Consider the following 20,533-nt stretch of genomic DNA (forward strand, 5'->3'; position numbering starts at 1 on the left):
TCGAAGACTAGATGTGACCGATCTAAGTCGAAGACTAGATGTGACCGATCTAAGTCTAAGACTAGATGTGACCGATCTAAGTCTAACACTAGATGTGACCGATCTAAGTCTAAGACTAGATGTGACCGATCTAAGTCTAAGACTAGATGTGACCGATCTAAGTCTGAGACTAGATGTGACCGATCTAAGTCGAAGACTAGATGTGACCGATCTAAGTCGAAGACTAGATGTGACCGATCTAAGTCGAAGACTACATGTCACCAATCTAAGTCTAAGACTAGATGTGACCAATCTATGTCTGAGACTAGACGTGACCAATCTAAGTCTGAGACTAGACGTGACCAATCTAAGTCTGAGACTAGATGTGACCAATCTATGTCTGAGACTAGACGTGACCAATCTAAGTCTGAGACTAGACGTGACCAATCTAAGTCTGAGACTAGACGTGACCGATCTAAGTCTGAGACTAGACGTGACCGATCTAAGTCGTAGACTAGACGTGACCGATCTAAGTCTGAGACTAGATGTGACCGATCTAAGTCTGAGACTAGATGTGACCGATCTAAGTCTGAGACTAGATGTGACCGATCTAAGTCGAAGACTAGATGTGACCGATCTAAGTCGAAGACTAGATGTGACCGATCTAAGTCGAAGACTAGATGTGACCGATCTAAGTCGAAGACTATATGTGACCGATCTAAGTCTAAGACTAGATGTGACCGATCTAAGTCGAAGACTAGATGTGACCGATCTAAGTCGAAGACTAGATGTGACCAATCTAAGTCGAAGACTAGATGTGACCAATCTAAGTCGAAGACTAGATGTGACCGATCTAAGTCTAAGACTAGATGTGACCGATCTAAGTCTAAGACTAGATGTGACCGATCTAAGTCGAAGACTAGATGTGACCGATCTAAGTAGAAGACTAGATGTGACCGATCTATGTCTAAGACTAGATGTGACCGATCTAAGTCTAAGACTAGATGTGACCGATCTAAGTCTAAGACTAGATGTGACCGATCTAAGTCGAAGACTAGATGTGACCGATCTAAGTCTAAGCCTAGATGTGACCGATCTAAGTCTAAGCCTAGATGTGACCGATCTAAGTCGAAGACTAGATGTGACCGATCTAAGTCTAAGACTAGATGTGACCAATCTAAGTCTAAGACTAGATGTGACCGATCTAAGTCGAAGACTAGATGTGACCAATCTAAGTCTAACACTAGATGTGACCGATCTAAGTCTAAGACTAGATGTGACCAATCTAAGTCTGAGACTAGATGTGACCGATCTAAGTCTGAGACTAGATGTGACCGATCTAAGTCGAAGACTACATGTGACCGATCTAAGTCGAAGACTACATGTGACCAATCTAAGTCGAAGACTACATGTGACCAATCTAAGTCGAAGACTACATGTGACCAATCTAAGTCGAAGACTAGATGTGACCAATCTAAGTCGAAGACTAGATGTGACCAATCTAAGTCTAAGACTAGATGTGACCAATCTAAGTCTAAGACTAGATGTGACCAATCTAAGTCTAAGACTAGATGTGACCGATCTAAGTCTAAGACTAGATGTGACCAATCTAAGTCTAAGACTAGATGTGACCGATCTAAGTCGAACACTAGATGTGACCAATCTAAGTCTAAGACTAGATGTGACCGATCTAAGTCTAAGACTAGATGTGACCAATCTAAGTCTGAGACTAGATGTGACCAATCTAAGACTAATCTAAGTCTATATATGAGCTAAGTCTACAGTTGATCCAGTATCTATATGATTATATCATTGTGTGTTGCAGGCATGACGGCGGGCGCCTCCCTGGTGTCTCTGGCCTGGGCCCTGTCGTCGTACCAGAAGGCGCTGAGAGAGTCCCGCGACGACAAGAAGTCCATGGGCTACCTGGCCGTGGTGGTCCAGTTCTGCTGGCACTTCTTCACCATCGCGGCCAGAGTGGTGACCTTCGCCCTGTTTGCGTCCGTCTTCCAACTCTACTTTGGCATCTTCATCGTGCTGCACTGGTGCGTCATGACCTTCTGGATCGTGCACTGTGAGACCCACTTCTGTGTCAGCAAGTGGGAGGAGATCGTCTTCGACATGGTGGTGGGCATCATCTACATCTTCTCCTGGTTCAACGTCAAGGAGGGACGCACCAGGTAACTGGCCTTTTACACCTCAGTGTAGGGGGTAGGACCTAAATGCAGAGGGTAGACTCTCAATGCAGAGGGTAGACTCTCAATGCCGAGGGTAGACTCTCAATGCCGAGGGTAGACTCTCAATGCAGAGGGTAGACTCTCAATGCAGAGGGTAGACTCTCAATGCCGAGTGTAGACTCTCAATGCCGAGGGTAGACGCTCAATGCCGAGGGTAGACTCTCAATGCCGAGTGTAGACTCTCAATGCCGAGGGTAGACTCTCAATGCCGAGGGTAGACTCTCAATGCCGAGGGTAGACTCTCAATGCAGAGTGTAGACTCTCAATGCAGAGGGTAGACTCTCAATGCAGAGGGTAGACTCTCAATGCAGAGGGTAGACTCTCAATGCCGAGTGTAGACTCTCAATGCCGAGGGTAGACTCTCAATGCCGAGTGTAGACTCTCAATGCCGAGTGTAGACTCTCAATGCCGAGGGTAGACTCTCAATGCCGAGGGTAGACTCTCAATGCCGAGGGTAGACTCTCAATGCCGAGGGTAGACTCTCAATGCCGAGGGTAGACTCTCAATGCCGAGGGTAGACTCTCAATGCCGAGTGTAGACTCTCAATGCCGAGTGTAGACTCTCAATGCAGAGGGTAGACTCTCAATGCCGAGGGTGGACTCTCAATGCCGAGGGTGGACTCTCAATGCCGAGGGTGGACTCTCAATGCCGAGGGTGAACTCTCAATGCCGAGGGTGGTCTCTCAATGCCGAGGGTAGACTCTCAATGCCGAGGGTAGACTCTCAATGCCGAGTGTAGACTCTCAATGCAGAGGGTAGACTCTCAATGCAGAGGGTAGACTCTCAATGCAGAGGGTAGACTCTCAATGCCGAGGGTAGACTCTCAATGCCGAGGGTAGACTCTCAATGCCGAGGGTAGACTCTCAATGCAGAGTGTAGACTCTCAATGCCGAGGGTAGACTCTCAATGCAGAGTGTAGACTCTCAATGCCGAGGGTAGACTCTCAATGCCGAGGGTAGACTCTCAATGCCGAGGGTAGACTCTCAAAGCCGAGGGTAGACTCTCAATGCCGAGGGTAGACTCTCAATGCAGAGGTAAGACTCTCAATGCCGAGGGTAGACTCTCAATGCCGAGGGTAGACTCTCAATGCCGAGGGTAGACTCTCAATGCCGAGGGTAGACTCTCAATGCCGAGGGTAGACTCTCAATGCAGAGGGTAGGACCTAAATGCAGAGGGTAGACTCTCAATGCCGAGGGTAGACTCTCAATGCCAAGGGTAGACTCTCAATGCAGAGGGTAGACTCTCAATGCCGAGGGTAGACTCTCAATGCCGAGTGTAGACTCTCAATGCCGAGTGTAGACTCTCAATGCAGAGGGTAGACTCTCAATGCAGAGGGTAGGACCTAAATGCAGAGGGTAGGACCTAAATGCAGAGGGTAGACTCTCAATGCCGAGGGTAGACTCTCAATGCCGAGGGTAGACTCTCAATGCCGAGGGTAGACTCTCAATGCCGAGTGTAGACTCTCAATGCCGAGGGTAGACTCTCAATGCCGAGGGTAGACTCTCAATGCCGAGGGTAGACTCTCAATGCAGAGGGTAGACTCTCAATGCCGAGGGTAGACTCTCAATGCCGAGGGTAGACTCTCAATGCCGAGGGTAGACTCTCAATGCCGAGGGTAGACTCCCAATGCAGAGGGTAGACTCCCAATGCAGAGGGTAGACTCCCAATGCCGAGGGTAGACTCCCAATGCCGAGGGTAGACTCCCAATGCCGAGGGTAGACTCCCAATGCCGAGGGTAGACTCCCAATGCCGAGGGTAGACTCTCAATGCCGAGGGTAGACTCTCAATGCCGAGGGTAGACTCTCAATGCCGAGGGTAGACTCTCAATGCAGAGGGTAGAACCTTAATGTAGAAGGTACATTCCGGTGTCCGCTCCTTCCCCACCACAGAAACAGCTCTCATCAGAGTCACCAATGATCTGCTTTTGGCCTCTGACTCGGGGTCCTCCACCCTCATCCTTCTTCTCGACCTCTCTGCTGCGTTTGACACTATTGACCACAAGATCTTCCCCCACCGTCTCCAGTACTTCATCCGGCTCTCTGAGATTGCCCGTCACTGGTTCCACTCCTACCTCACTGACAGGATGCTAAGTCTCGCCCCCACACTGTCACCCGTGGGGTCCCCCGGGGCTCTGTGCTCAGTCCAACCCTCTTCACCATCTACAGAAACAGATGGGGTCGGTGAGGTCTTTCTTCGACAACGAGGACTCCTCTTGAGGGTTGGTTTTGTGGGATGTTCAGGAGATGAGACGGGGGAGTGAGGCATCTCCTATGGATGATTGCATGGCGAGTTGATCGATCGAGTTGGTTCCGATCCGGTAACCACCCTGCTCTCCGAAGGTGGCTTCATCTGACGGGAAAGGGTGAAGACGACAAGAATTTGCCGAAAACCTCTGGCGACGGTGCCCAGCGCTGATGTAAGAGCGATATCATCGGAACTTGGCAACTCTTTTGGTGAACTTCAGAACCTCCCAATAGCAATCTCATGCTTCTGAGGGTCATCCTGAGGCGACTCAGGTGACAAACAAACAAACACCATCTACATGCTTCCCCTCGGGTGTGTCGCCAGCAGACTATGCTGACGACACACAACTCCACCTTGGTCCCCCCCTCTGGGTCCACCTCTGCCACTGTTGCCCGTCTCAGCTCCTGCCAGGGGGAGATAAACGTATGGAGCCATCCAAACCGGTATCCCTCAACAACTCCGTTCTTCCCCACGTAACCTTGATTTCATTTTTTTGGCCTCAACTTTCCCGTCTCTCCCTCCGTTACCAACCTTGGGGTCAGGTTTGTGTCACCCACATCTTCAAAACTTCTCCAAACTCTGTCCCTTCCAGCTGCAGAGAAGCTCGTCCGTGCCTTTGTCTCCTCCAGGTTGGATTACTGTAACGCACTCCCCATCCGGATCCCTGGCAGGAGCCTCCGAAAGCAGCAGTATGTTCAGGACAGCGCTGCCAGGGTCCTGATGAGGGTGTGGAAATACGAGCCCATCACCCCCATCCACTGCACCATTCACCGGCTCACTATCTTCGCCCGCATTGAGTACAAGGTCTTCCGGCACACCTACCACTGTCTGTCCCCACTTACTTCACTGACCTCCTCACCCACCCAGGACACGGCTCAAGACCATGGGGGGACAGAGCTTTTGAAGCTGCCGCTCCCCGGTGGATGAAAAAAGGGGCTAAAAACATACCTTTTTAGAAAAGCTTAGTTCATTTTTATATTTTTGACTGTCTTGTTTTAATGCTTTTATTGTTTGTCTGTTGCAGGTGTCGTCTGTTCATTTACTACTCTGTGATCCTGGGGGAGAACGCCGCCCTCAGTGCATTGTGGTACGTTTACCGCGCTCCCGCCGCCACCGACTCCTTGGCGGTGCCGGCGCTGTGCGTCATCTTCAGCAGTTTCCTGACGGGGGTGCTGTTCCTGCTCATGTACTACGCCTTCTTTCACCCCAACGGCCCGCGCTTCCCGCACTCGCCCAGCCGCCAGCGCCTGGACCCGGACGCCGCCGCCCACTTCTCCGCGCTGCCGTCCGAGGGCGCCGCCGACTCCCTGCGCTCCAACCCGGGCACCGCCGCCACCACGCTGGAGCGTGACGCCAAGCACTCGGAAAGGGACGGCTGCGTGCCGGTGTTCCAGGTGCGACGCGCCGTGCCGTCCACGACGTTGTCTCGCGCTCCTCGCCTTGAGGAGACGGTCATCAAGATCGACCTGTGCAGGAACCGCTACCCGGCCTGGGAGCGCCACGTCCTGGACCGGGGCATACGCAAAGCCATCCTGGCCATCGACTGCTCCGTGACGCCGCGCCTGCAGTATAAGGATGACGCTCTGGTCCAGGAGAGGTTGGAGTACGAAACCACGTTGTAGTGAGCAGCAACGACGACTCTAGCAATAAAAGGTTCCTACTGGTCTGAAAGAAGATGGTGGACCTGCTCTCTGCTCTCAGGAGAGGAGAATATTTTTTTTTTTTACCGAGTCTCATCAGGGAAGTCCTGTGGGATACAAGCCAAAACCTGAGACCATGTGTTGATCCAGGTTGGTCGGGGTCAGCACATCCAGGATAAGTTGTTGGATTCAGACCCTGAGAGAACACTTTGACCTAGGTTGGTTGGGGTCAACACCTCCAGGATAAGTTGTTGTTGGATTCAGACCCTGAGTGGATATTTTGATTGAGGTTAGTCGACTCGGGATCAGCACATCCAGGATAAGTTGCTGTTGGATTCAGACCCTGAGAAGATATATTGATCCAGGTTGGTCGACTCGGGATCAGCACATCTAGGATAAGTTGCTTTTGGATTCAGACCCCATGCGGATATGTGGTTCCAGATTGGTTGACTCGGGATCAACACATCCAGGATAAGTTGCTGTTGGATTCAGACCCTGAGAAGATATATTGATCCAGGTTGGTCGACTCGGGATCAGCACATCTAGGATAAGTTGCTCTTGGATTCAGACCCTGAGAGGATATTTTGATCGAGGTTAGTCGACTCGGGATCAACACATCCAAGATAAGTTGCTGTTGGATTCAGACCCCGAGAGGATATGTTGATCCAGATTGGTCGACTCAGGGTCGACACATCCAGGATAAGTTGCTGTTGGATTCAGACTCTGAAAGGATATGTTGATCCAGGTTGGTTGGGATCACCACATCCAGGATAATTTGTTGGATTCTGTTCCTGCTCTCAGTGCCAAAAAACCTTCTGCTGGTTTTCCCACAAGTGTCGACTTTTTAAGATCCTGAACCAGAAGAAAAAACTCCAACATCTTGAAAGAACTACAGTATCTCATTTTAACTCATAAGAATCCACTTTACAGGTCTTCAACTGGAGGTGCGGGACCCGCGTTCGTGCTCATAGACTTAGATTGGTCACATCTAGTCTTAGACTTGGATTGGTCACATCTAGTCTTAGACTTAGATTGGTCACATCTAGTCTTAGACTTAGATTGGTCACATCTAGTCTTAGACTTAGATTGGTCACATCTAGTCTTAGACTTAGATTGGTCACATCTAGTCTTAGACTTAGATTGGTCACATCTAGTGTTAGACTTAGATCGGTCACATCTAGTCTTAGACTTAGATTGGTCACATCTAGTCTTAGACTTAGATCGGTCACATCTAGTCTTAGACTTAGATTGGTCACATCTAGTCTTTGACTTAGATTGGTTACATCAAGTCTTAGACTTAGATTGGTCACATCTAGTCTTAGACTTAGATTGTTACATCTAGTCTTAGACTTAGATTGGTCACATCTAGTCTTAGACTTAGATTGGTCACATCTAGTGTTAGACTTAGATCGGTCACATCTAGTCTTAGACTTAGATTGGTCACATCTAGTCTTAGACTTAGATCGGTCACATCTAGTCTTAGACTTAGATTGGTCACATCTAGTCTTTGACTTAGATTGGTTACATCAAGTCTTAGACTTAGATTGGTCACATCTAGTCTTAGACTTAGATTGTTACATCTAGTCTTAGACTTAGATTGGTCACATCTAGTCTTAGACTTAGATTTTTTCGCCATACACCTCAGTCATATAAGTTGGTACGTGACATATGCTAAGTGTTAGCATCCAAACGTTAGCGTGTTAGCATGCTATAAGTGACATATGCTAACTGTTAGCATCCAAACATTAGCCTGTTAGCATGCTATACGTGACATATGCTAACTCTTAGCATCCAAACATTAGCGTGTTAGCATGCTGTAAGTGACATATGCTAACTGTTAGCATCCAAACATTAGCCTGCTAGCATGCTATAAGTGACATATGCTAAGTGTTAGCATCCAAACATTAGTGTGTTAGCATGCTATAAGTGACATATATTAACTGTTAGCATCCAAACATTAGCGTGTTAGCATGCTGTAAGTGACATATGCTAACTGTTAGCATCCAAACATTAGCCTGTTAGCATGCTATAAGTGACATATGCTAACTGTTAGCATCCAAACATTAGCCTGTTAGCATGCTATACGTGACATATGCTAGCTGTTAGCATCCAAACATTAGCGTGTTAGCATGCTATATAAGTGACATATGTTAACTGTTAGCATCCAAACATTAGTGTGTTAGCATGCTATAAGTGACATACATTAACTGTTAGCATCCAAACATTAGCATGTTAGCATGCTGTAAGTGACATATGCTAACTTTTAGCATCCAAACATTAGCCTGTTAGCATGCTATAAGTGACATATGCTAACTGTTAGCATCCAAACATTAGTGTTAGCATGCTATAAGTGACATATGCTAACTGTTAGCATCCAAACATTGGCAAGTTAGCATGCTATAAGTGACATATGCTAACTGTTAGCATCCAAACATTAGCATGTTAGCATGCTAACTTTTTAAGACAATTTTGCCGCCGTACACCTGAGTCATATAAGTTGGTACGTGATATGCTAACTGTTAGCATGCTAACTTTTTTGCCAATTTTTCCACCATGCACCTCAGTCATATAAGTCTGTACGTGACATATGCTAACTGTTAGCATTTTAACGTTGCCATGCTAACTTTTTGGCCAATTTTGCTGCCGTACAGCTCAGTCATATAAGTTGGTGCGTGACGCATGCTAACCGTTAGCATGCTAACGTTAGCATTATTCGATTGACAGTACATTTGTGCGACACTAAAAGGTGTCATGAACACAAAAACATGGCTAATGTGTTCTGTGTCTTGAAAAAGTGGATTCTTATGGGCTAGAAGATGGAGAATAGGCTTGTGGAGGCGGACATGGATCTACTTGGTCCTGTCTTTCTACGGAGCGCCAAGCACAGAAAGTGAGGAGACTAGACTGGGAAGGAAAGAGGAAAGGAGTCAAGGAAGCGAGGAGGATGTACAGTACTGTGAACATGCTAACTTTTTCTAGTACTTTATCGGTACCGACCCAACGCCGACTCACCTAAAATCAAACGGTGCCACATTTTGATACCTTTTTGTTGTCATTTTCCATGCCTGATGGAATGAGGCGGTGCTAGCTCCATGCTAATTTACATGGGATACACCCTAGACATGCTACCGATTAGCATTAGCAATTTTACATGGCGATTTTTTTTTTTAAAATGATGAATGGAATTAGAATGAGGGTGAGTCAGAACGGACTGGTATGTGCAATACTTGCAGTACAAACACTTTGTGGGGCGCAACAAGAGGCAAGGTAATGGCAAAGACTACTTCCTGGAAGAAAACAAGTATGAAAGTAGCAAATATTGAAGTACTGTGACGGCTCCTATGAGGGGTGGGGGAGGGGCAGCTCCACCCCGCCAAAATAAGAGTGTGTGTGTGTGTGTGTGTGTGTGTGTGTGTGTGTGTGTGTGTGTGTGTGTGTGTGTGTGTGTGTGTGTGTGTGTGTGTGTGTGTGTGTGTGTGTGTGTGTGTGTGTGTGTGTGTGTGTGTGTGTGTGTGTGTGTGTGTGTGTCCTGTGCAACCATGGTTCCCTCCTGGACTTTGTTCCACCAAATAGTGTGTTTCCATTGGAATTGGACCAAATAGTTCCTGGAAGTACCATCACGACCACAAGCAAGTGTGATCCCCTTTGCGTTGCCATGGTAACTGCTACTCACCCCTTTGTGTTGCCGTGGTAACTGCTACTCACCCCTCTGTGTTGCCGTGGTAACTGCTACTCACCCCTTTGCGTTGCCGTGGTAACTGCTACTCACTCCTTTGCGTTGCCGTGGTAACTGCTACTCACCCCTCTGTGTTGCCGTGGTAACTGCTACTCACCCCTTTGCGTTGCCGTGGTAACTGCTACTCACCCCTTTGCGTTGCCATGGTAACTGCTACTCACCCCTTTGCGTTGCCGTGGTAACTGCTACTCACCCCTTTGTGTTGCCATGGTAACTGCTACTCACCCTAACGTCACCAACTTCCTGCTCGCATCGTTAAGTTGCAACTTTGTTAAGCAGAAAATTCTGACTTCTGAGGGCCCACGGTACAACCTTGGTACTACCCTGGTACCACCTTGGTACCAAGGTAGTACCAATGTGGTACCAAGGTAGTATCAAGGTGGTAGCAAGTTAATATCAAGGTAGTACCAAAGTAGTATCAAGGTAGTACCAAGGTAGTATCAAGATGGTACCAAGGTAGTATCAAGGTGGTACCAAGGTAGTACCAAGGTGGTATCAAGGAAGTACCAAGGTAGTACCAAGGTGTTACCAAGGTATTACCAATTTGGCACCAAGGTAGTATCAAGGTTGTACCAAGGTGGTACCAAGGTAGTATCAAGGTGTTACCAAGGTAGTACCAAGGTGGTACCAAGGTAGTATCAAGGTGGTAGCAAGTTAATATCAAGGTGGTAGCAAGTTGATATCAAGGTGGTACCAAGGTAGTACCAAGGTGGTACCAAGGTAGTACCAAGGTGGTACCAAGGTAGTATCAAGGTGGTAGCAAGTTAATATCAAGGTGGTACCAAGGTAGTATCAAGGTAGTACAAATGTGGTATCAAGGTAGTACACGTGGTATCAAGGTAGTATCAAGGTGGTACCAAGGTAGTATCAAGGTGGTACCAAGGTAGTACCAAGGTGGTACCAAGGTAGTACCAAGGTAGTATCAAGGTGGTAGCAAGTTAATATCAAGGTGGTACCAAGGTAGTATCAAGGTGGTACCAAGGTGGTACCAAGGTAGTATCAAGGTGGTACCAAGGTGGTATCAAGGAAGTACCAATGTGGTACCAAGGTAGTACCAAGGTGTTACCAAGGTATTACCAATTTGGTACCAAGGTAGTATGAAGGTTGTACCAAGGTAGTATCAAGGTGTTACCAAGGTAGTACCAATATGGTACCAAGGTAGTATCAAGGTGTTACCAAGGTAGTACCAAGGTAGTATCAAGGTGGTAGCAAGTTAATATCAAGGTCGTACCAAGGTAGTACCAAGGTGGTACCAAGGTAGTATCAAGGTGGTAGCAAGTTAATATCAAGGTGGTACCACCAAGGTAGTATCAAGGTAGTACAAATGTGGTATCAAGGTAGTACCAAGGTGGTATCAAGGTAGTATCAAGGTGGTACCAAGGTAGTATCAAGGTGGTACCAAGGTAGTACCAATGTGGTACCAAGGTAGTATCAAGGTGTTACCAAGGTGGTACCAAGGTAGTACCAATGTGGTACCAATGTAGTATCAAGGTGGTAGCAAGTTAATATCAAGGTGGTACCAAGGTAGTACCAAGGTAGTACAAATGTGGTATCAAGGTAGTACCAAGGTAGTATCAAGGTGGTACCAAGGTAGTATCAAGGTGGTACCAAGGTAGTATCAAGGTGGTACCAAGGTGGTAGCAAGGTAATATCAAGGTAGTACAAATGTGGTATCAAGGTAGTACCAAGGTGGTATCAAGGTAGTACCAAGGTAGTACAAATGTGGTATCAAGGTAGTACAAATCTGGTATCAAGGTAGTACCAAGGTAGTATCAAGATGGTACCAAGGTGGTATCAAGGTACTATCAAGGTGGTAGCAAGGTAATATCAAGGTAGTACCAAGGTAGTACAAATGTGGTATCAAGGTAGTATCAAGGTAGTACCAAGGTAGTATCAAGATGGTACCAAGGTAGTACCAAGGTACTATCAAGGTGGTAGCAAGGTAATATCAAGCTAGTACAAATGTGGTATCAAGGTAGTATCAAGGTAGTACCAAGGTAGTATCAAGATGGTACCAAGGTAGTACCAAGGTGGTATCAAGGTACTATCAAGGTGGTAGCAAGGTAATATCAAGCTAGTACAAATGTGGTATCAAGGTAGTACCAATGTGGTACCAAGGTAGTATCAAGGTAGTACCAAGGTAGTATCAAGGTGGTACCAATGTGGTACCAAGGTAGTATCAAGGTAGTACCAAGGTGGTCACACAAAATGTGGTGTCTCAAAAAGTAGTCCGTCTTTGGTATCCAGGTGGGCGCTTTGAAGTACCAAAGTGGTCCCTTAAAGGGTGCTCCCTTGGTGGTACCAAGTTAGGTACAAAGTTGGTCCCTCAAAGTGTGGTCCCTTGGTGGTACCAAGTTAGGTACAAAGTTGGTCCCTCAAAGTGTGGTCCCTTGGTGGTACCAAGTTAAGTACAAAGTTGGTCCCTCAAAGTGTGGTTCCTTGGTGGTACCAAGTTAGGTACAAAGTTGGTCCCTCAAAGTGTGGTCCCTTGGTGGTACCAAGTTAGGTACAAAGTTGGTCCGTCAAAGTGTGGTCCCTTGGTTGTACCAAGGTGGTCCCACAAGAGGTGGTCTGTTCTTGGTGCCAAGTTAGTCCCTTTTTGGAACAAAGATGGTCCCTCAAAGTGTGGCCCCTTGGTCGTTAAAAGGTGGTCCCTTTGTGGTACCAAGATTTATTCTTTTGGTACCAAGATGGACCCACAAAAGGTGGTGCTTTGGTGGTACCAGGCTAGTCCTTCTGTGGTATCAAGGTGGGCGCTTTGTAGTACCAGGATGGTCCCACAAAAGGTGGTTCCTTTGTGGTACAAAATTAGTCCCTTTTTGGTACCAAGGTGGCCTCTTTTGGGGTACTAAGTTGGTCCCTTTTGGGTGCCAAGGTAGTCTCAAAATAGATGGCCACTTTGTGGTACCAAGGTGGTCCCTCAAAGGGTGGTCTCTTTGTGGGACCAATATTTCTTCTTTTGGTACAAAGGTGGACCCACAAAAGATGGTCCCTTTTGTGGTACCAAGTCAGTCCCTTTTTGGTACAAAGATTTGTAGGACAAAGCTAGTCCCACTGGTATCAGGGTGGGTGCTTTGTAGTATCAAGGTGGTCCCACAAAATGAGCTTCGTGGTACACAATTAGTTCCTTTTGGGTACCAAAGTGGTCCCACAAAGGTGGTCTCTTTGTGGTACAAGATTAGTCCCTTTTGGGTACCAAAGTGGTCCCACAAAGGTGGTCTCTTTGTGGTACAAGATTAGTCCCTTTTGGGTACCAAAGTGGTCCCACAAAGGTGGTCTCTTTGTGGTACAAGATTAGTCCCTTTTGGGTACCAAAGTGGTCCCACAAAGGTGGTCTCTTTGTGGTACAAGATTAGTCCCTTTTGGGTACCAAAGTGGTCCCACAAAGGTGGTCTCTTTGTGGTACAAGATTAGTCCCTTTTGGGTACCAAGGTGGTCCCACAAAGGTGGTCTCTTTGTGGTACAAGATTAGTCCCTTTTGGGTACCAAAGTGGTCCCACAAAGGTGTTCTCTTTGTGGTATAAGATTAATCCCTTTTGGGTACCAAAGTGGTCCCACAAAGGTGTTCTCTTTGTGGTACAAGATTAGTCCCTTTTGGGTACCAAAGTGGTCCCACAAAGGTGGTCTCTTTGTGGTACAAGATTAGTCCCTTTTGGGTACCAAAGTGGTCCCACAAAGGTGTTCTCTTTGTGGTACAAGATTAGTCCCTTTTGGGTACCAAGGTGGTCCCACAAAGGTGGTCTCTTTGTGGTACAAGATTAGTCCCTTTTGGGTACCAAAGTGGTCCCACAAAGGTGTTCTCTTTGTGGTACAAGATTAGTCCCTTTTGGGTACCAAAGTGGTCCCACAAAGGTGGTCTCTTTGTGGTACAAGATTAGTCCCTTTTGGGTACCAAAGTGGTCCCACAAAGGTGTTCTCTTTGTGGTATAAGATTAGTCCCTTTTTGGTACCAAAGTGGTCCCACAAAGGTGTTCTCTTTGTGGTATAAGATTAGTCCCTTTTGGGTACCAAAGTGGTCCCACAAAGGTGTTCTCTTTGTGGTATAAGATTAGTCCCTTTTGGGTACCAAAGTGGTCCCACAAAGGTGGTCTCTTTGTGGTACAAGATTAGTCCCTTTTGGGTACCAAAGTGGTCCCACAAAAAGTGGTCTGTTCTTGGTACCAAGTAGGTCCCTTTTTGGTACAAAGATGGTCCCTCAAAGTGTGGCCCTTTGTAGTACCAATGTGGTCCCACAAAAGGTGGCCTCTTCGTCATACAAAATTAGTCCCTTTTGGTACCAAGGTGGTCCCACAAAAGGTGGCCTCTTTTGGGGTACCAAGTTGGTTCCTTTTGGGGTACCAAGGTGGTTTCAAAATAGATGGCCACTTTGTGGTACCAAGGTGGTCCCTCAAAAGATGGCCTTTTCGTGGTACCAAGTTAGTCCCTTTTTGGTACAAAGATGGTCCCTCAAAGTGTGTACCAAGATTAGTCCCTTTTGGGTACCAAAGTGGTGCCACAAAGGTGGTCTGTTCTTGGTACCAAGTCGGTCCCTTTTTGGTACAAAGATGGTCCCTCAAAGTGTGTACCAAGATTAGTCCCTTTTGGGTACCAAAGTGGTGCCACAAAGGTGGTCTCTTTGTTGTACAAAATTAGTCCATTTTGGGTACCAAAGTGGTCCCACAAAGGTGGTCTGTTCTTGGTACCAAGTCGGTCCCTTTTTGGTACAAAGATGGTCCCTCAAAGTGTGGCCCTTGGTCGTAACAAGGTGGTCCTACAAAGAGTGGTGTCTTTGTGGTACCAAAATTTCTTCTTTTGGTACCAAGGTGGTCCTTTTGTGGTACCAAGCTCATCCCTCTGGTTTCAAGGTGGGCGCTTTGTAGTACCATATGAGTCCCTTTTGGGTCCCACAAAAGGTGGTCCCTTTGTGGTACCAAGCTAGTCCCTCTGTGGTATCAAAGTGGCTGCTTTGTAGTACCAAGGTGGTCCCACAAAAGGTGGTCTGTACTTGGTACTAAGTTGGTTCCTTTTGGGGTACCAAGGCGGTTTCAAAATAGATGACCATTTGGTGGTACCAAGGTGGTCCCTTTGTGGTACGAAGCTGTAGTACCAAGGTGGTCCCACAAAGGGTGGTGTCTTCGTGGTACAAAATAAGTCCCGTTTGGGTAACAAAGTGGTCCCACAAAAAGTTGGTCCCTTTTAGGGTCCCAAGGTGGTCTTAAAATAGATGACCACTTTGTGGTACCAAGGTGGTCCCACATAAGGTGGTCTAAGTTGGTGCCTTTTGGGGTCCCAAGGTGGTCCCTCAAAAGATGGCCTTTTTGTGGTACCACGTTAGTCTCAGTTTGGTTTAAAAAAAAAAAAAGGTGGTCCCCCAAGGTGTGGTCCCTTTTGGGGTACCAAGGTGGTCTCAAAATAGTTGGCCACTTTTTGGTACCAAGGTGGTCCCTCAAGAGCTGGCCTTTTCGTGGTACCCTAACCCACTTTGGTTAAAAAAAAAAGGTGGTCCCACAAGGTGTGGTCCCTTGTTTGTAACATGGTGGTACCACAAAAGGTGGTCTCTTTGTGGTACGAGGTTGGTCCCTTTTGGGTACCAAGGTGGTCCCACAATAGGTGTTACCTTAGTGGTACCAAGGTCTACTCTTAATGGTATGAAGACCTGGTCCTGGTCCAGCGCACTTTGCATACATGAGACCATTATTACACAATCCTGTTTCCAGTTTATTTTGGGAAGAATTGATTCTTTCACTGGAACGACGCTTTGATATTAATTATGTTAATGAGGTGGTGTATCATTTTTATTGATTATGTTAATGAGGTGGTGGTGTATAATTTATGCAAATAATATGCGTGGATCTCGTTTGTGCCAAAATGACAACAAGAAGCCTTTGAGGAAATCCTTCAGGATGTGAAGAGACTAAATAGTTCATTCATGTGTGTACTTCCTGTTTGTGTGTACTTCCTGTTTGTGTGTACCTTGTCATCCTGTCTTTGGACTTGGAGTACTTTCAAGGTCTTTGTGAGAACACTCCTGGTTGGACCAAGGTCTTTGTAAGAACACTCCTGGTTTGGCTTTCTGTGTTGGTTTTTTTGCGCCATGAGTGGAAAGAGGTGGTCTGGATTGGGTCACATATAAAAATACTGCGCCGTGGTCATTGACTTGGTTTACTCACGTGGTCCACAAGATGGCGGCAGCTCTACTGTCAGATATTCAAATGAGGTTGGAGGCGGGGCTTAGGTTGTGTTACATTTTTATATGCCGGAGTAGAAACGTGTAAATAAGACGAACACACGGACAAATGTCCCAGTCATGTGCCATACCACTGGTTGTCTTACCGATCCGATACCAAGTCGAGTCCAGGCTGCTATTGGCGATACCGACGATACTTGGTGCAAATATTCAGTAACTAGAGTGTCCGCACACGTGTGAAAAGTGGTTTTCTATGTTCTCAAAACAGTCAAAATGGAAATTAATGATACAAAGCTGACATTTAAAAAGTAATAATAATAATAATAATAAAGTTAGTCAGTTATGTTTTTAAATGTTTATCATATTTCTTTATAGTTTTTTTTTTTAAATAGAAAAACATGAAAATCTTCCTGGTGGAAAAAGTTTAGTCGTGTAAAATATTAGAAGCTCTCAAAATAAAATATACTTCAAATGTTAACAAAGTTTGTTTAGTTCATGACAAAATAAAACATACTAACTTATGAATGAATGAAATAGTAAAATGACAACATAACATAATTATATTACTTCTTTTTTTTAAACAGATTTAGGGAAAAAAAAAAAGCTAATTTTTGTTGCATAAAGGGCGGCTTAAAAAAATTCATCCTAATAAAAATAAAAAATGTAACACATTTTTTTAAAATTATGAATCAAAAAAGAAGAGTCGGCAAGAATTGTTTAGTTCATGACAAAATAAAACATACTAACTTATGAATGAATGAAATAGTAAAATGACAACATAACATAACTTTTTTTTTTTAAACAGATTTTTTTTTTAAATGCACATTTTTGTTGCCTAAAGGGCGGCTTAAAAAAATGTATCTGTATAAAAAAATTTTTTTTTAAACATTTTTGAAAATGATGAATCAATGAAGAAGAGTGTTTAGTTCATTACAAAATAAAACATACTAACTTATGAATGAATGAATTAGTAAAATGACAACATCCATAAAAAAGTGTTAAATGTGTAATTTGAACATGAATATTTATATAAGGCAGAATTTATGTAACAGTGACACTATCTTATTATTATGATTATTATTATTATTGTTATTATTATTATTATCATTATTATTATTGCTACGATTATTGTTATTATCATTATTATTATCATTATTGTTATGATTATTATTATTGTTATTATTATTGGTATGATTATGATTATCATTATTATTGTTATGATTATTATTATCATTATTATTATTATTATCATTATTGTTATGATTATTATTATTGTTATTATTATTGGTATGATTATGATTATCATTATTATTGTTATGATTATTATTATCATTATTATTATTATTATCATTATTGTTATGATTATTATTATCATTATTATTATTGTTATTATTATTGGTATGATTATGATTATCATTATTATTGTTATGATTATTATTATTATTATGATTATTATTTTTGTTATGATTATGATTATTATGGGCTGCTTGCACGATGTCGACACCAACAAATTCTGCATTTTACTATTTCTTCTCACGCAGTCATGTGCTAGCTTCTTAACTGTTAGCGTGCTAGTTTAACTGTTAGCATGCTAACGTTAGCATTCAAGTGCTAACTTTTTTTTGTGCACATTTTACACTTTTTTCTCGAATTCCGCAGCCATGTTACTTGAAATGTGAGACATGCTAACTGTTAGCGTGCCATCGTTAGCACAAATGCTAAGCGTTGGCATTTTAATGTGCGCATGCTAATGTTTTAGGCTAGCTGTGTAGCTCATTTTGTAGCGTTACACCTAAAAGTCACGGCTTCGGAGACTCGGCACCATTAAAAAGCACAAAATATCAAAATGGCCGCCGCATGTTTTTGAATGTTTCCTGTCAGTATGGGGAGGAAAAAGTTTGGACACCCCTGAACTAAAGTATCAATACTTTGATTTGAGATCTGGTATCGGCGGTATCGCTAGTTCAGTATCGCCACGCATGTCGTCAAAACCGAAACAAAAAAAAACTCATTTTGATGAATTTGTTCCAGACAATAAGAGCACAATTTATTATCGAGGAGAAGGCACTGAAATAGAAACATCATCTGTAGATTTTATTCTGAAAAACTGCCAGCTGTCGCAAGAGTTAACAGTCAATAATGGTAGTACTTTTAGTTTGACAGTCAACTAATCGTAGTACTTTTAGTTTGACAGTCAACTAATCGTAGTACTTTTAGTTTAACAGTCAATAATGGTAGTACTTTTAGTTTGACAGTCAACTAATTGTAGTACTTTTAGTTTGACAGTCAACTAATCGTAGTACTTTTAGTTTGGCAGTCAACTAATTGTAGTACTTTTATTTTGACAGTCAATGAATGAGTGAGAAGGTGAGTGGAAGTGAGTGAAATGTTTGTAAGTTTGATGCTGCGTGTGAAATGTACATGATCAATGAAATATATCAATAAATATTTCAAATCACTCAACTTCTTTTTGGACTTTAATTATATGTGTATTTAGTTTTTTATTTAATTTTATTTGTCATTCATTTATTTTTTTATTTTATTCCTTTTTATTATTATTTTTTATTTATTAACTTTTTTATTTTCATTTTTTAATTATTTTATTTTTGGACTTTATTTTTTAAATTTCTTTATTTCTTATTTTCTTTTTGGACTTCAATAATTGTATTATTATTTAATTGTTTTCTTTTGTTTTTTATTCTTAAAAATATTGTATTGATGTTCTTTTTTAGACTTTATGATTTTGTTTTTTCCTTATTTTTAATGTATTTGATTTTATGTATTTTTATTTATTAACTTTATTATTATTTATTCGAACTTTTGGGCCTTTATTTAGTTTTTTCTTTTATTTTTAGACTTAAATTGTTTTATTTAGTTTTTTATTTGATTTTATTTGAATTTTTCATTCATTTCATTTTCTTTTTGGACTATTTTATTCATATTCGTAATTTATTTTATTGTATTTTTTTATTTTCATTTTTAAATTATTTTATTTTTGGACATTTAAAAAATGTTATTTCTTAATTTCTTTTTGTATGTCAATTATTTATTTTATCATTATTTGTTTTGTTATTCTTTAAATTGTATTTATGTTCTTTTTAGACTTTATTTGTTATTTAATTTGTTTTTCTTAGTTTTTATTATTATATTTTTTGACTTATTCATTTACCATAGTTATTTTAATTTTTTTTTCTTTTTGGACTTTATTTGTGCATTTAATTTTTTATTTGATTAGATTTTTTTATTCATTTTATTTTTGGACTTTACACATTTTTTTGGTTTGTTTTTTCTTTTCTTTTCTTTTATTTATTTTATTATTTTTTATTTTCATTTTTTTATTTTATTTTTGGACTTCAATTATTTTCTTTTTTCTTTTGTTTTTATTCTTAAATGTTGTATTTATGTTCTTTTTGGTTATTTAATTAGTTTTTTCCTATTTTTTATATATTAAATTTTTTTACTGTATTTATTTTAACTTTCTTTTTCGCGTTTTGGACTTAAACCCTGAAGAGGTTTAAAAAATAAAGTTCAAGATGTTTCATTAAGTGAACTTCCTGTAGATTGTCTTTACTATTTGACACTTCAAAATAAAGTTCTACTCAGACTATCCCTCCATCCATCCATTTTCTACCGCTTGTCAGTACTTTTCTGGGATCACAGTCCTCAGACTTCCCGGTTTGGTCTATCCAGGTGTACCGGAGAGGTGAGGTCTATTCAGGTGTACTGGAGAGGTGAGGTCTATTCAGGTGTACTGGAGTGGTGAGGTCTATTCAAGTGTACTGGAAAGGTAAGGTCTATTCAGGTGTACTGGAGAGGTGAGGTTTATTTAGGTGTACTGGAGAGGTAAGGTCTACTCAGGTGTACTGGAGAGGTGAGGTCTATTCAAGTGTACTGGAAAGGTAAGGTCTATTCAGGTGTACTGGAAAGGTAAGGTCTATTCAGGTGTACTGGAGAGGTAAGGTCTATTCAGGTGTACCGGAGAGGTAAGGTCTATTCAGGTGTACCGGAGAGGTAAGGTCTATTCAGGTGTACCGGAGAGGTAAGGTCTATTCAGGTGTACTGGAGAGGAGGCTACGCCGGATAGTCCAACCTCGGATTCAGGAGGAACAGTGTGGTTTTGGTCCTGGTCGTGGAACTGTGGACCAGCTCTATACTCTGGGCAGGGTCCTTGAGGGTGCATGGGAGTTTGCCCAACCAGTCTACATGTGCTTTGTGGACTTGGAGAAGGCATTGGACCGTGTCCCTCGGGAAGTCCTGTGGGGAGTGCTCAGAGAGTATGGGGTATCGGACTGTCTGATTGTGGCGGTCCACTCCCTGTATGATCAGTGTCAGAGCTTGGTCCGCATTGCCGGCAGTAAGTCGGACACGTTTCCAGTGAGGGTTGGACTCCGCCAAGGCTGCCCTTTGTCACCCATTCTGTTCTGAACTTTTATGGACAGAATTTCTAGGCGCATTCAAGGCGTTGAGGGGATCTGGTTTGGTGGTTGCAGGATTAGGTCTCTGCTTTTTGCAGATGATGTGGTCCTGATGGC

The 20,533-nt window shown here is 43.2% G+C and overlaps 1 protein-coding gene across 1 annotated transcript in view; it reads left to right on the forward strand.

Moving 5' to 3' along the window:
* The window catches only part of LOC133664279 (XK-related protein 4-like), a 30,136-nt gene extending 22,870 nt beyond the window's left edge, over positions 1-7,266 (forward strand). The window contains exons 3-4 of the mRNA XM_062068791.1: positions 1,805-2,159; positions 5,484-7,266. Of these exons, the coding sequence (XP_061924775.1) occupies positions 1,805-2,159; positions 5,484-6,081 (953 nt within the window). The 3' untranslated portion in view covers positions 6,082-7,266. The remainder of the gene's footprint in view (positions 1-1,804; positions 2,160-5,483) is intronic.
* The last annotated feature ends 13,267 nt before the right edge of the window (positions 7,267-20,533 follow it).

Source organism: Entelurus aequoreus, linkage group LG14, assembly GCF_033978785.1.
Source record: "Entelurus aequoreus isolate RoL-2023_Sb linkage group LG14, RoL_Eaeq_v1.1, whole genome shotgun sequence".
Classification (NCBI taxonomy): Eukaryota; Metazoa; Chordata; class Actinopteri; order Syngnathiformes; family Syngnathidae; genus Entelurus; species Entelurus aequoreus.